General features: G+C 44.7%; 1 protein-coding gene and 1 long non-coding RNA gene across 4 annotated transcripts in view; one reads left to right on the top strand and one right to left on the bottom strand.

Annotated features, from left to right (window-relative positions):
* The window catches only part of CNTNAP2 (contactin associated protein 2), a 3,301,953-nt gene that overhangs the window by 14,923 nt on the left and 3,271,436 nt on the right, over positions 1–15,594 (bottom strand). For 2 of the 3 annotated variants that reach the window (XM_069648308.1, XM_069648310.1), the window contains exons 22-23: positions 9,521–9,748; positions 892–966 (exon numbers count right to left, since the gene is read on the bottom strand). In XM_069648308.1, coding sequence (XP_069504409.1) covers positions 892–966; positions 9,521–9,748 — 303 coding nt within the window. The remainder of the gene's footprint in view (positions 1–891; positions 967–9,520; positions 9,749–15,594) is intronic. The other variant, XM_069648309.1, reaches the window with a different exon arrangement.
* The window catches only part of LOC138569888 (uncharacterized), a 173,290-nt gene that overhangs the window by 128,710 nt on the left and 28,986 nt on the right, over positions 1–15,594 (top strand). The gene's annotated exons all lie outside the window — the stretch shown is intronic.

Raw genomic sequence — 15,594 nt, 5'->3', positions numbered from 1 at the left:
CATAAAAGGGTTTGTGTCACCCGGAATTAATGAATGCGGTGTTTCTGAAGCCATAGCTCCGATTATCAAGGGTACTTCCATTTACAGTTCCCCTTGAATACTCACTAGTATAACCCAAAATGTGGTTGGGGGCATCCCGAGATTCAAGTCTGCAGTACCAGAGAATTGCACGATTAACTGAAATACAAAGGCTTTGGAATGAGGAGTTTTTGCTAAAAGGGGTGCTCCACTTATAAAGCAGGGTTGCAAGAGCCCACATTGTGGATGTATGACTAACGAAAACCTGATTTTAACCATCGTCAAACCATTTTTACCTAATGCACTCCGGAACGCCAATCCACCTCGGACCCCTTCCTTTCCCATTCCTTAATTTCATTTTCCCTGGCTTAATCTCAATTGATCAACACTTGTGGCTAATTCAGGATATTAAACCCTAAAACTCTAATACATGTTGCCAATAGGGCTGCCTACTGGTGTAAAAGCCACCAGCTGTAGCAAACGTTTAGTCTGTTTTAAAAACTGAAATACGTTTTAACCAACAATTCTGTGAAACTATGGAAAATGTGGCCGTATTTTTTTTCATTTTTTAACATTCATCAGTATACACTGTACTGTTTTTCCATAGTATTTTTTAGCAAACGTTTTACCAATAGATTTACTATTTCAACTAAATATAATTATTTTCAAATATGTATCTTTAAAACATGGGATTCATCAGAATTGCATCAAGTTAGATTCTGTCTACTTCTTTCTCACTGAAAAGATAATCCCTAGAAACACAGTACTGGGAAATGAAATACATCCAAATATTTCTAGCGAATAAAGGTTACAGAGGCACAATACAAAAAAATCCCCAAATCCAATGTTACTGTTTCCCCCCTATATTCTTACCTCCAATAATTGCAGAGCTTCTGTTGACTCCATCTCCCAAGACTTGGCCTTCATTGTTTGGAAAGTCAGCACCTGCTGCAGAAAAAAAAACTTATATGTTAGGTTTCACAATATTGACCAGAAAAATCACAATAAGCACCAACAAAGTATTAGTCGTAGTTTACATATGAATTTTAGAGTATTTTGTTTTGGTGGGGAGGTGGGGGGTGGCCAAACATCAATTTTTCATTTACACTAATTTCTTTGTATTTCATCATATGATGTGTAATATACTTAGCAATTGCTTATGCCACTAGATTGCAGTGCTGGAGTTAGAACTTGGCATTTTAAAGGCCAAGTGTTACCCGTTAACATTGTTTAAAAATTGGTGACAAGGCAGGCGCTCTGTTGCCAGTCAAGTTTTCCTGCATTAGCTTTTCCTCCAAACGCACGTTTTCATGATTCCATCAATCTTCAGTGAGGCTGTTTTTGCTTTTTCAGGCATATCTTCATTTCCTTTTCAGGTGTGGCAAGTTATTTGACTAAGGATTCTGGTGCTTTTATTGTTCGCACTTATTTTTCTTGCAGGTGGCTGGAAACAACTCCCTCCATAGCAAAAATCTTCCCATGGGTTTCCCCCTCCCCTAATCAAGGGTACGATTTGTGCTCTTGGAGGGAGTTGTTTTCCAGTCACCTGCAATTGAAAAGAATGGGAAAATACAAGTACCAGAATCCTTACAGACATCAATGTGAATTAACCTGAAACACCTGAACTGTAAATGCAACTAGACACGCCTGAAAAGGAAAAGAAACACAGCCTCCCTGATGATTGATGAAGTCAAGAAAACGTTGGAGAAGACAATTTGTTGCTATAGCAGGAAAACTTGATTGGGAACCAGAGTGCGCACCTTGCCATCATTCTTACCATTCCCCGTTAACCTTCCCTGATCAGAGCGGGGGGGTGGGGGGGACTAGAAGTTTTAATAGGGACGTATGGCTGTAAGTATACAATATGTGTGTGTGTATATATATATATATATAAAAACACTGAAAGAAACTTTAGTAAAGGTGCAGTTAAGTTGAGCAGATTTAACGCAACAAAACCCTTGAAATTCAGTGGATGTGGGAAGGCTTAACTCAGAATTAGATACATTTTAGACAGCTGGGTCTTCAGTTTTACCCTGAATGCACTACAATATATATCATGCATACACCAATAAGCTAAACCAAAATGAATATTCTACGCTAAACATACTAATTCCTAGACATAGGTTTATCTATGCATCTGTTCTTATCAATAGAACATTTCAAGTAAGAAACATAGGGTTACATCCTTTGATTTTCTCAAGACAAGTATGGTGCTGGAGAAATTGATAGTACTTGTATCAAAATAGATATACACTAGGGACATGTGGATGGCAGCAAATGTTTAAGTTATTCATAGGCCACTTGACATATAGTGAAGGACTGGCAAGCAAAAGCCTATTTGTTCTGCCATTTACATGCAAAAGGCAACTCGTTTGCTTTGGGTAATGCAAGTTACATTAACACATACTGCCCTTGGGAATATATGGGCTCTATTCTGAACCCACATGCAACCTATGCTTCCTGCACGTGTGGGTGTATCTTTCTATAGACATGTACATGTGACTTATGACATGTGGTTATATATCTTCTCTTGCACATGAATAGATTCCGTTATATCCAGAACAGGCATAGTTAAGCCTATAAGGTTTGCAGCCTCTTAATATTTTGGGTCTGGAGATGTACTATTCTTCAGTTACAGATATTTAGTTGAACATTCTCTTCCCTCCCACACTATGGCTGACTCTACCAATCATTGACCAGCAGGGGAATTCAGAGGAGTAGCACTTTCCACAGTTCTTAATTAATAGAGTTTATTCATTTAGCATACATTTCGTCACGCAATCATCCAGACTGTGCTTTGGCTCTCCTCAGTGGCATAAACTGTGTGATGTGTGTGATGTCACTCCAGGCAATAGTACGATGCATTTATACTTTGTACTGACGTGGCTTTGCACCGGTTCAAACCACTACCTATATTCACAACTAATATTTAACTTTAAAAAAGGCAACCCCACTTTGAAGTGGCAGCCAGAATGTTTTCAGTTTTATATTTCATTTTCCACCGCAAAGCGGAAAGGACTTGAAAGAAACCATTTCTCACTTTGCATTTATACAATTAGGGAGAACCGGGCATTAGGATATTAATACCTGTGCCCCTAATTACGAAATTGTATCCCCTCTTCATTCCCAGCCCTTTACCCTTCCAATATTTTATTCTGATTTTAGGGAATGGTTAGGGGCTTCTTTCGATTGACTTTTTATGATGGGATAACTAACCAGGGACCCAGTCAAACAGGCATCATTTACCAAGCAAAAACCTTAAATTCAGGTGGCTAGCTTGGAAGTAAATTCTCCTGCGCAAACTGGACATCTATCTATGGGCTGCTCTGGCTTCCCTCATTCCAAGGTCTTCCGTTTTGGGGTGGAATCAGTTCTTTTCTCCTCCAATCTGCAGTTTGTACCTCTTAAGTCTCAACTTAAATATTCCATAATAAATATTCCATAATTGACAATTCACCTCATGTCCTCATCGTATACCGTCCACCGGATCCCAATCCACTTTCATTGCCAAATGTACACAGATGGTTAACCAAAGCTTTACCTACAACTCAAGTCATCCATGGTGCTCTCAAAATGTGTGTCGACTTCCCAAACAGCACCACATCCAGCTTCAACATCCACCTTCAACTAAAAGAGGAGTACTCTAGGACTCGGGTCCTTGTCATTCAAAAGGTCTTGCCCTTAAATTGGTGTTCTCCGACATAGATAACCCTATTTGCCTCCCATTAACCAACATTCCTTAACACCCATACTACCCATACCCCAATTTGACTCTTCTAGGGCTGAAGAAAATATCCAGTTTCACCCTTGTTCCCGTCTCATTATGCTCCCGAGGCACCACTAGTTCCCTACCAATACTCCTGCGGTTCTGCATTCAACAACTAGAAATTCAAAATCTCTAAGAGAAAAAGTGAACACATAGTTTACCACTGAAATTCTTCAATCGATGAATCTGCTTTGATCTCTTGACCTGGTGCCTCTCCACTTACAAAGCTAGCTTACTTGTCCCCGCTAGAGCATAATAAAACAGATCAGATATACCCATAATGCCCACAAATGAAGTATAAACAAGGCCACCCAGCACTTCCCCTTTACAAATTCCCAACTCGTCCTTCACCCACCTCCAAGACATGCTCTATCACCTTCTGTGAGGAACGGTCTACCTTCATCAACAAAATCCCTACAATCCAGCATAACCTCTTCCTAAGTAATCCCACTGTCCAGGCTCGGATGCCCAACTCTGCCCACAGCCCGCCTTCAACACCCCAAAATTCCATGACTATTCTGTTTGAACAGGCATTTCTAAAACGTGATCCCTCTCCACCACCCTTTGTCAAGGAGAAAGCCCCACTAATCCCTAATAGGCTATGCCCCCTTATAAATTCCTCGACGAGTACCCCCAGCCCTGCTCCTACCTTCACCAGGTTATCGCCAAATCTTTTGTGAAAAAAAACACTCCTTGGATCCCTCAATACAAAACAACTGCCCAATTTCTGATCTATCCTTCCCTGACAAACTCTTCAAAAAGATAGTGATGCTCCAGCTCCAATATATTTTGAGGCTACAAATTTGATAGGACGACAGCCATACATACTAATCACCTCTGCTGTGGATAGCTACACACTGCCTCATCACTGAACCTAATACCCTTGTACTCCTGAATCTGCCGCCCTTATGATACGATATTTATAACGCGCCTATACACAAGTGATTTAAGGCGCAACGAGGCAAGGGAGGGGGAACAAGGGAAGACAGACAAAGATCCTACTAGGCCAGGTGTCATTCAGATCGCTCAAGTGCCTGGGAAGGGGGAAAGGGAAAAGTGTGAGGGGGAAGGGAGAGGGGAAAGTGCAGTAGATGGGATAGTAGAATAAAAACCCAGAAAGGTGGCAAGTGCGAGGTAAGTGCAGACATAAGTGCTTGTGGGGGGACTGGAAGTGATACAGAAAACAGTCGCCAGGTGCAGGGGTTACCAGGGAGGTAGTGCAGGTGTGCAACTAGCGGGGCCTGGGCCCCGAGATCAGAAGGGTGGCCAGGTAACCAGTTCAGTATCAGCCAGGAATTCAGCAGGGGAAGAGGGGGGGAATGCTGAAGCAAAGAGGAAGGTTTTGAGGTGCTTCTGGAACCAGAGATAGTTCTCCTCGAGTTTCAGGGAGGCAGGAAGGCTGTTCCAGATGGAGGCACCTGCCAAAGAGAGAGATCTACCACCAACTCGTTGCTTGGAGAAGCGACTGACTCTGAGGGAGTTGGTGGCAGATGAGCGAAGAGCTCGAGAAGGAAGATACTTAGAAAGAGAGAGTTGAAGGTATTGTGGTCCCAGGCCCCAGAAGGCTCTATGGACAACGCAGAGGGTTTTTAACTTAATCCTCGCAGCCACTGGGAGCCAGTGCAGAGATTTCAGTCCCTGGGCTTGAGGCCAAGGACAAGTCTTGCAGTCCTGTTCTGGATGAGTTGCAAAAGGCGGAGTGTAGAGGCAGGCAGATTTAGATAAAGGCTGTTACAATAGTCCAGCCTATAGAGAACCAGGGCTCTGTAGACAGTGAGCTTCTGGGGAAAGGAGAGGAAAGGAAAATACCTCTGAGGAGGTGCAGCTGGTAGTGTGACTTCTTAGAGACGTCAGAGATGTGAGGAGAGAAGGAGAGTGTGGAGTCAAAGATGACCCAGGTTTCTAGCCTTGCAGGTGGGAGCAGGAAGAGGGCCAAGAGAGGCTGGCCAGAGAGCAGCAGGGAAGGAGGGGATGGGTGTGCCGATGAGTAGAATCTCAGTCTTACTAGCATCAAGGCAGAGGTCATTGGCAGCACGCCACTCCTGGATAGCAGACAGACAGAGATGAGGGAGGCAGAGGAGGAGGAGGAGGAGGCCGAGGGTAGCCTGAAAATGAGCTGGGTATCATCCGCATAGCATTGAAAATTGGGCCAGAGAGTAGCAATGCGGTGGGCAAGCAGTGCCAGGTAATGGTTGAACAGCCAGGGAGAGAGGTTAGACCCCCGGGGGATGCCACAGGTAGAGAAATAGATATCAGAGAGGAAGGACCCAAGTAGGACCTGGGAGGGTTGGTCAGCAAGGAAAGAAGTCAGCCAAGCCAGAGCCGGACCATTGCTACCCAGGTTATCACGGAAACGGTTGAGCAGGATCCCATGGTTGATGGTGTCGAAAGCAGAAGAGAGATCAAGCAAGATTTGGACGCACTGGGTGTTAGAAAGCAGGTATTCATGCATGTTCAGGAGGGCAGTTTCCGTACTTCTGGCAGCTCTGAAGCCAGACTGATGGTCATGAAAACAACCAACAGATTTGGTGTGGAGATTAAGCTGGGAGATGGCCAGTTTCTCCAGGAGCTTGCCAAGAAAGGGAGTGATGGAGTTTGAGTGATAGTTAGCCGGACATGAGGGGTCAGCAGAGGGTTTCTTAAGAAGATGGGGGCACAAGGGAGTGCTTCAGGGGGTGGGGATGGGAAGACTCAGGTGGCGAAAGAGTGATTACAGATGTCTGCCAGGGAGTCGATGTGGTCCTTGATAGTTTTGGAGGAACAGGGGTGAACCTGTTTTGACAAGACTTTCATAGATCGGACTAGTCTAGAAACCTCGTCTGCAGAGAAAAGGGAAAAAGCAGAGAAGGAGGCGGGGGGGGTGCCTGCAGAAGGGCCAGAGGACATAGTCAACCACCAAATTCTCCTTCTGCTGGACTTCAGAACCACACTCTCCTGGAACACCCTTTGCCTGTTCACATGATTGTTGAGCCTTGTTCTTCCCCCTTTGTCCAAGGATCTGTACCTTACAATCACCAAGGTTCTTCGTTTTTATCCCATATTTAATATTTATATGCAACCTCTTTTTCAGCCACATTTTGGTCCCACTTTCTATTCCTATGCTGGTAACACGCAGATCCTAATCCAACTGGACAAAGAGGACAACTCAATGGCAAACAAATTCCATCTCTGCAGGTTCACCATCCATTACTGAATGCATGTTAATTCGTTTAAACTCAACAGCACCATAACAGAGATCCTCCTCCTTAATCACAACCTCAATATTGCCCCCATCCATTCCCCCTCACCCCCCGGACCCTTCACTACCCGCTCTCCTTCACAGCCAAATGTTTAGAATCAAGCTTGACACTGACTCCTTATTCATTCCCCAGATGAATTCGGTAATTGGTTCCTGCTTATTCACATTCTTGCACTTAAGAAAATCCTCCACTATTTTATGTTCCTACACAAGGACACAGCTAGGAATGCCCTCATCCCAAGACATGACTTGAGTTAACATTTCTTATTTTGGCATCTGCTGTATCCTTATATGCTGGCTCCAACATGTCTAAAAAGCTGCAGCCCATCTACTTCTCACCTTCAAGAGATATAACCACATTACACCAAACCTCGACTCTCTCTCTCCACTGGCTCCAGATCACAAAGTGCACGAATTACAAACTACTCAGTGCACTGATTCATAGTGCGTTTAAACAACCTACGTCACCTTTCCATTGTTGGCAACATGACCCGTTCCAATCTCTAGGTGTTTATCCAGTCCTGTTATTTTCTTGTCATTCTTAGACTTGTAGTCCGAGTTTTATAATGGAAAAAGTGGACCTACAAGGCCCAGAATGCAAAGAAAAAACAGGCCTCAAACACCTAATGATTGAAATGGGTCATGTTGGCAAGTATGCCTTTCACCATCTGTAACCTCTAAACGTACTCCCCCCCCCCCCCCCCCCATTGACAATCTTCTTTCCATTTTCTTTCTTTTTACTCCTTGGAATTTCATCCCTTCAAGGAATCACTCCATTCCGATCAACTAGCCTTCTGCATCCGGCCACTCTGCCCTCCCCTTTTAGACACAGTGCCAAAACACCACTCTTAACTTAAGGCCTCGAACTCGAAGCTTTCCATTTCGTTCAATTCCAGTGTTGGATTGAGGCAATAAGGAGCCTTAAAGGACTGAACTCATTCCTGAATGCTAACATACTTTTCTCCCCATTCGTCACCTTTCTCCTGTAGCTTGATGAATCATGCTTTTCTAATTGATAAGTCAGTTATCGGATCCCCTTACCAAAAAATATAATAACAACTTATAAAAAGTGCTAGGTTTAAAGGCGCTGCAAAAAAACTAGGCTTGCCCGTTGATAAGTGTGCATGCCACATTTAACAAAGAGCCATCAAGTTATCTCGGTAGAGAAGCCAGCTCAATGCCCCCAAGACATTGGCAAACCTACAAGAGGCAACGCTTGCAAGCCACGATCTCTTCAAAAATCTCCTAGACTTCTCGAAATCACGACCTCTGATCGAGAAAAGATAAAATGCCAATGTGCATTGAATTGATATTTTATTTCTGTATACTGCACTCGGTTTAGCACACCTCATTCTCCTCCCTTACGTATTCTGTATAAATTGGCCTTCAACCCCGGCCCAGTTTTTTCTGTAATATAGGTTGCCGCGTTGCCGTTACATAACTTATGTTAAATCTGTGCCAATTCAGCAGTTATATAAGAAAGCTTTTTTGAAGATTGATTTTCTGGATTGTATTTTGGTTAGATGTTATGTTAGGAATTTCCAGAAATTGAACTTAAAAAAGCATTCATTTCACATCTTTGCTGTAAGATCATAGCGGGCTTAATGGAATGGTACTGTGCAAATAAGAGTGAAATAAAATGAATTACAGTTTCACTGTGTGCATTTGTGACACCAGGGTCTTATTACTGAAACTTTGCACCCTTGAAAGTGCAATACTCCATAGTAGTTACAGTAGTGCAAATAGATTTGCACCAGAGCATGATTTGACTTAGTGCGAAATGGGGCACACCATTACCTCAAAAGCAAATATTGCCCCGATGAAAACATTTAACGAAAGAACACACATATGGAGTTAGGCTATTTATTTTTTCCCTTACTGCCAATAAGGTAGAAAATTGCCCTTGCACCGATTCAAATGTTCTCTAATGGGGCCCAGTACACTGAAAAAATGTATCCAGAGGTTGTTTCTTAGTTTTAAAGGTATCAAAAATGTATTTATTAAGATACATCATTTACAAAAAAGAATTAATCATTAATTAACACACACATGAAATTACATTACCATTGCAGGAGAGCATAAGACACCAGATAATAAAATCCTAACATCACCATCATTCATCAACAGTCACACCATCATTTGCAACACAAATCAATCAGCCTCATTGACTCACACAAATCAATCAGCCTCATTCACTCACAGTAAACACTTTTGAACTAAAACATTTAGTACAATTCATAAGTGGTAGCATTTCATAAATTAGCCCCACAGAGTCTTTAATATTTCATTTAATTCACATGTAATGTGTAGCAGCACAATAATATTTCATTTAATTCACATGTAATGTGTAGCAGCACAATAATATTTCATTTAATTCACATGTAATGTGTAGCAGCACAATAATATTTCATTTAATTCACATGTAATGTGTAGCAGCACAATCATTAACCAGAGAATGTGCTCTCAACAGCCGAATAATCGGTTTGTGAAAGCTTTACCTGAGTCAAAATGCCAGGGGTCCGTGGCAGCAGACATTGGTGGAATAGTCAAGGGAGAGGCACCACAGTTTGATTCTACTAGGCCTCCTTGGATGAACGCTTGAGAAGAGTTCTTTGACCGCAAGGCTAGCTTGAGAGGGGAGATCTGGTTAAACTGTACTCTGGACAGGCAGCCAGTGAAGCCAGGGGTATTGTATTTATGTATCTCCTCGTCGATCTTTCCGGTTTCTGTGAAAGAGAAGAAGAAAAGCGCTTGAGAAGTACAGTCAAGTAAAATGCATTACGCATAGTTTAGACATGGCATACTGGAGCCACTCAAAAAATCAATGACAATTTAGAGAAATCAACAATGATCCCTAAAGATGAAGCACTGACAGGCCAGGTATCTTAGTTTCTCTGATAATAACTAGGGCTTTACTCATGCCACAAATACTATCTGGCTGGATTGGCGGTATTTACATCCGCCGAGCAATTTTTTTTTTTTTGCACCGTGTTAAAACCTCATGCAAAGGAGTAAATGGTTGCCCATGCCATGCTCGTGCAGTGCACTGTGGAAGTGGGTTTGCTGGAAGAAGGGACACCAGTGACGACCTCCTCACTCCAGTGCATGATGAGGCAAGTCTTAATTGGGGGCAGATTTCTTTCTCCCAACGTGTTAGACCCCAATGCTAATGCAACGCCCACATTTGGCAGAGCCAAAGCAAGGTTTCAGCTGGTAGGCATTTGCCTCAGGTTAATACTGTATAGTAAAGTCCACCCCTTACACCATACTGTCGTTACATGGGCCTGATTATTTCAGATTGTCCCAATTGGTTATTGACATTAGAACAGTATTGCAAGAACACAAGCATTATAGTGCTTGTGAGCCCAGAGAAGATCTACACACACCTACACACACACCTACACACACACACACACACCCCCTAGCATGGAAGGGCCTTGGAATACAAACTCGTTTTGTTGCACTCCCCCATTTTGTCAAAGTCTGGAAGCACATTTCACCTGTCTGTCACTCCAAAAAAGCAAAAAAGTCAAAGGCTTCTCGGTTCGATTGCTGTACAGGTGGCATTGCACTGCAGTGGACAATGGGCCATTATTACAAGCCAACAGCAGCAGTGGCAGCAGAGTCCTTTCTATGCAGAGACGTGTTGGGTCATTGACACAGATTGAGACAACGGCTCTAGTCCTTCCTGCAGCAATCAATGCATCTCCTAGCAACGGACTTCAGTTTGTTGCAAAACATCACCCAGATTACAAGATGGCATTTGGAGGCCCAACGGTTGTGGTTCCCAATTAACAGTCCAATAGCGGGACTTAGATTTCGAAGCAGAGGAAAAAAAAAAAAGTAGACTCGAAAGAGCAAGAAACTGAAGGCATTATGGCAGACATAATGTCAAGTCGATGTTCTGCCAATTCTAGAGTTCTTTCACTGGGGTCACACCGCTTCCCGCTTTCTAACCCTTGTCCTTCTGGTGTCTGATGTGGGGCCATCCTAAAAGCCAGGGGCGTGCGTTGCCTTATTAGCTCATGGCCTTTTGCCCAAGGCTTGAGTGACTTGGAAAAACCATTCATTGGGAGCGTTTAGAGTTGAAAAAACAAACAGTTTCCATCTTGAAATTGGCACTACCATTGAATTCTAAGTATGATGACAGAGACTATGTTGTAATATGCTCGGGCTCGTGCATAGGCACACTGGTGGAATGTTGATGCGTGTTCGGCAATCAACATTCCACAGTGGCCATTGAGCTGAGGGAGCCATGGCAGCATGCTGCGGGGTCTCGCAATAAAGATCTTTGTTCCACTTACCAGAGTGTGAGTAAGAGTTTATGACATTGGCGACGAGGATTTCGGCGAGACCCCGTCCCACGTGTGCGCGGAACAGCTGTTCGGGCTCCGTGCTCTTCTCCGGTGTTGTTGGCGAGGACGAACCGTTGGAGCTGTTTGCCATATGCCTTGTCCACCATTGAGGACAGCGCGGGCCACAGTAGGGCCCTCTTGACGGGTGTGCGGTTGTCCTGGAAAGAGGGGGAAGGAGAGGAGCTGTCCGGGTGCCCAGTCGGGGTACCGCGGCAGGCCAGTTCATTGCCTGCTCGCCGTGAGCAGCTGGAAGATCCAGGGAGTTCGCGGGTCGGCTGCTTTGCTTCCGTGTTTCACCCAGAGGCAGGAGGGCTCCATTCTTGGGAGGAGTCTTTGGCTGCTCAGGTCCAGTCGGGGCCGGGAGGAAGAGCAGCCGTTGGGCTTTACGGAGGCCTGCACACGACAGCATCTGCGTAACTAGCAGAGTGCCGGCCGCTGGCCCCGCCCTCGGCAGCGTCTCTATCCAACACTGTTCTCCGCGGACTGAGGTCTCCTCTGGGAAGGAGGAGGGGCTGCGGTGGCGCTCAGCAATCAGCTGACTGCTGCCAAATTTGCGAGAAGGCAGAACGACCCAGCGACACATGCAAGTTGAGGGGCCACAGGTGAATCCAAAAGGCCGTTGGTGGCAAGGTTGGGGCACACAAACCTTGTGGAGTCCCGACAACTGGAGGTTGGCAGATTTGCTTGGGCTGGGTTGGCTGCAAGTGAGTTTTTGCATCAGTAGTTGAGACTCACCCAGTGCCAGAACCTGGCTGTACTGCATTTACGTGTGGGTGCACGTGCTCAAGGCAACAGTGGGAGACATCTGTCTGCTTTTACATTGGTTGGCTTGTTGTGACTCACCCAGTGCCAAATTCTTTGGGGTACTGCATATATTTGTGGGTGCATGTGCACAAGGTGGCAGTGAGGTAATCCTCTGCAGCAAGGGAACAAAGAGCATTGAGGATTGCACAGAGGCGGGCAAGTTATTCTTGGGGACATAAGGAACAAGCGAGTACCTTCAGCCATGTTGCATACAGCTGCTAGGCCTCCACCTGCTTTTCTGCCTAATCCTGGAGAGCCTGTTGCTCCTTGGGAGCAGTGGGTAGATGCCTTTAAAGTATATTTGAGGGCTGCAGGTGGGGCAAAGTTCAACGATGATGAAAAGGAGGCTGCATTACTGAATTGTATTGGTGCTGAAGGGTTGAGGGTTTTTCGTCATCTGCCTGGAGAGAATGTGATGGTTCAAGGGGGAGGTGAAGGGGAAATGGTTGTAAGTGCCTACGAGACTGCTTTGAAGAAATTGCAAATACGTTTTGGTAAAAGAGTTAATGTGGTTTTAGAGCGATATAAGTTTTTATCTATGGCACAAGGTTCCACGGAAAGCATAGATTCATATGTTACAGCCCTACGTGCACTCATGGCTATGTGTGGGTTCCCGGGGAATGGAGAGGAACATATAAGGGATCAGATTATGATGAAGATGTCTAATCAAAAAATTAGAGAGAGATTGTGGATTGAGAGCAATCCTTCTCTTGATAAGGTTTTGGAGATTGCCAGAGAAATTGAAGCCTCAAAGGCGAGCGTACAAGTGGTTACTGAAAGGGATGGGAATAGGGAGATGGTGCATGCTTTGGTGCCAAGGAGCAAGAAAGGTTTGGATAAAGTTGTGGTACAAGGCAATAGAGCATCTAAGGGTAAGGAGGGGTGCAAAGATTGTGGCTGGTCAAGTCACACTGCGGATTCGAAATCCTGTCCTGATAACAATGTTGAATGCAGGAAATGTAAACGTTTGGGCCATTTTGCACGCATGTGTAAGGGGCAGGTGGTCGCTAGTGTAGCTACAGAGGACTCTACCATGGGGCTAGAAGGGGCATCAGGCGGTGGCTCTAATCAGAGTGTCATATTACATGTTGAGGGATGTGGGCGGAAGCGTCCATGGGTGTCGTTATTGGTGGACCAGCATCCTGTGGATATGCTGGTGGATTCGGGGTCACCTTATACCCTGGTGTCTCCGGAAGTCTATCAAGAAGTTTTGGTTAAAGAGATTTCTACTTTGACTCCGGACATCAGACCATATGCTTATGGGCAGAATTCCATCGACCTGCTTGGTTATAATTGGTCGAATTTCTCTTTCAAAGGGAGGCAAACTAAATTGTATGTGGCTTCAAAGGGCACAAGTGTGTTGGGTTGGGATGAGCAGGCTGCACTAAAAATACAAATTCATCCAGGTGAAAAGGAACCAGTTCTAAGTGTCATGGAGGGAGCGGGAGAGAATGACATAATGGTTACTCCCACAGTGCTTATGAGTGAGTTTCCTGAAGTATTTTCAGACACTCTTGGTAAGCTTAGGGGTTTTACACATCACATTGTGTTGAAGAAGGGTGCAATTCCGAGAGTTCATAAAGTGAGGGGAGTGCCAGTTGCAGCGAGGGAGGCATTTAAAGCGTAATTGGCTAAGTTGCAGTCAGCAGGAATAATTGAGCCTATTGAATCCTCAGAGTGGTTGTTTCCCACGGTTTTAGTTAAGAGTGATGGCAGCATCAGAATGTGTGTAGACCCCAGGGAACTAAATTCCAGCATATGGGTGGATCGGCATCCTTTGCCAAATATTAATGAGTTGTTGTTGACGTTGGGAGAAGCTAAATACTTTTCAACTTTTGATCTGTCAACGGCGTATCATCAAATTGACCTGCATGTTGAATCTAGACCCCTTACTTCATTTGTGACTCCGTTTGGGGCATTCAGATTTTGTCGCATGCCTTTTGGCCTGGCTTCGGCTGTGTTTCAGAGGCTGATGCAGCAGTTGTTTGGTGGTGTGATGGGTGTCAGCTACTTTCAAGATGACATTTTGGTTTGGGGCAGCAGCAAGGAGCAACATGATGTCAGGGTAAGGAAGGTCATGCAGATTCTTAAAGAGAGAGGATTGACGGTAAAATTTACCAAGTGTCAGGTGGGTGTGGAGGAGGTCACATATTTGGGACACACATTGAGTTCACGAGGTGTGAGCCCAAAAAAGGAGTTAGTACAAGTGTTGAGGGATACGCCAGCTCCGGTCAATAAGGATCAGCTAAGGACTTTTCTGGGTCTTGCGGAGTACTATGTTAAATTTGTTTCAAATTATGCTGAAAAAACGATGGCCATGAGAGCTCTCATGAGGAAATGCGTAAGGTTTGCATGGTCTGCGGAGTGTGCGGCAGAATTTGAGTTGGTCAAGAAGGAAGTGGAGAATGCTCCATCATTAAAGTCATTTGACCTGAAAAATAAAACTGCTTTGACTGTGGATGCAAGTGAGGTGGGTCTGGGGGCAGTGCTAGAGCAATGGATAAATGGTGAATGGGCCCAGTGGCTTTTGCTTTGAGGACCTTGAGAGATGTGGAAACCAGGTACTCTGTAATTGAGAGAGAGAGACTTTGGCAGTCTTATGGGCTTCAAAACACTTCAGGACATTTTTGTGGGGCATACCCTATATTGTCAGAACGGACCATAAACCGTTGGTGCAGCTATTTTCTACCAAGGGAGTCATGGCAGTATCCCCGAGGATTGCAAGGTGGTCAGTACAGTTACAGGATTACAATTTTTCCTTGCAGTATTTTCCGGGAAAGTTTAATGTTGCAGACTGTTTGTCCCGCTTGCCAGTGGTACAGGGTGACTGTGAGGCAGGAATAGTGAAAGAGGATGATTTGCAGGAGTGTCAGGTTGCTTTGGTGACTTCAGCTGTGGAGAAGGGAGTCTGAGGCTGATCTTGAGTTAAAGTGGATTAGGGAAGGTCTGGTTAAGGGGTGGCACACTGTTAAGGACAGGCCGGAAGGGAAAGCTTATATTCAGGTTCTTTATGAATTAGCCGAGGGTCCCTGGGGTGTGTCTAGGGGTAGTAGGTTGATACCTCCTGTAAGCCGGAGGGGAAGAATGGTGGAATTGTCACATGTTGGTCATTTGGGCCGATCTTTGACCAAAAGGAGACAGAGAAGAGTACTGGTGGCCGTCAATGGACAAGGACGTTGAGCAAGTGGTGAAAGATTGTCAGGCATGTTCTGTCAGCGATAAGAGCAAGGTACTGCGTCCACAACCTATGCATCCTGTAGAGGTTCCAGAGCAGGTATGGTCCAAATTGGCTTTGGACATCATGGGTCCGTTTGACTGTTTAGAGCCTGAGTCCAGATATACGTTAGTATTGGTGGACTATACGTCCAGGTGGATTGAGGTGGCGGTGTGTTCTTGTGTTACAACCAATTCCG

The sequence above is a fragment of the Ambystoma mexicanum genome, chromosome 2q (assembly GCF_040938575.1).
Source record: "Ambystoma mexicanum isolate Mex_15411 chromosome 2q, UKY_AmexF1_1, whole genome shotgun sequence".
In the NCBI taxonomy this organism is placed as follows: Eukaryota; Metazoa; Chordata; class Amphibia; order Caudata; family Ambystomatidae; genus Ambystoma; species Ambystoma mexicanum.
The sequence above is the reverse complement of the archived record's forward strand: the minus strand, read 5'-3'. Positions and strand labels throughout refer to the sequence as shown.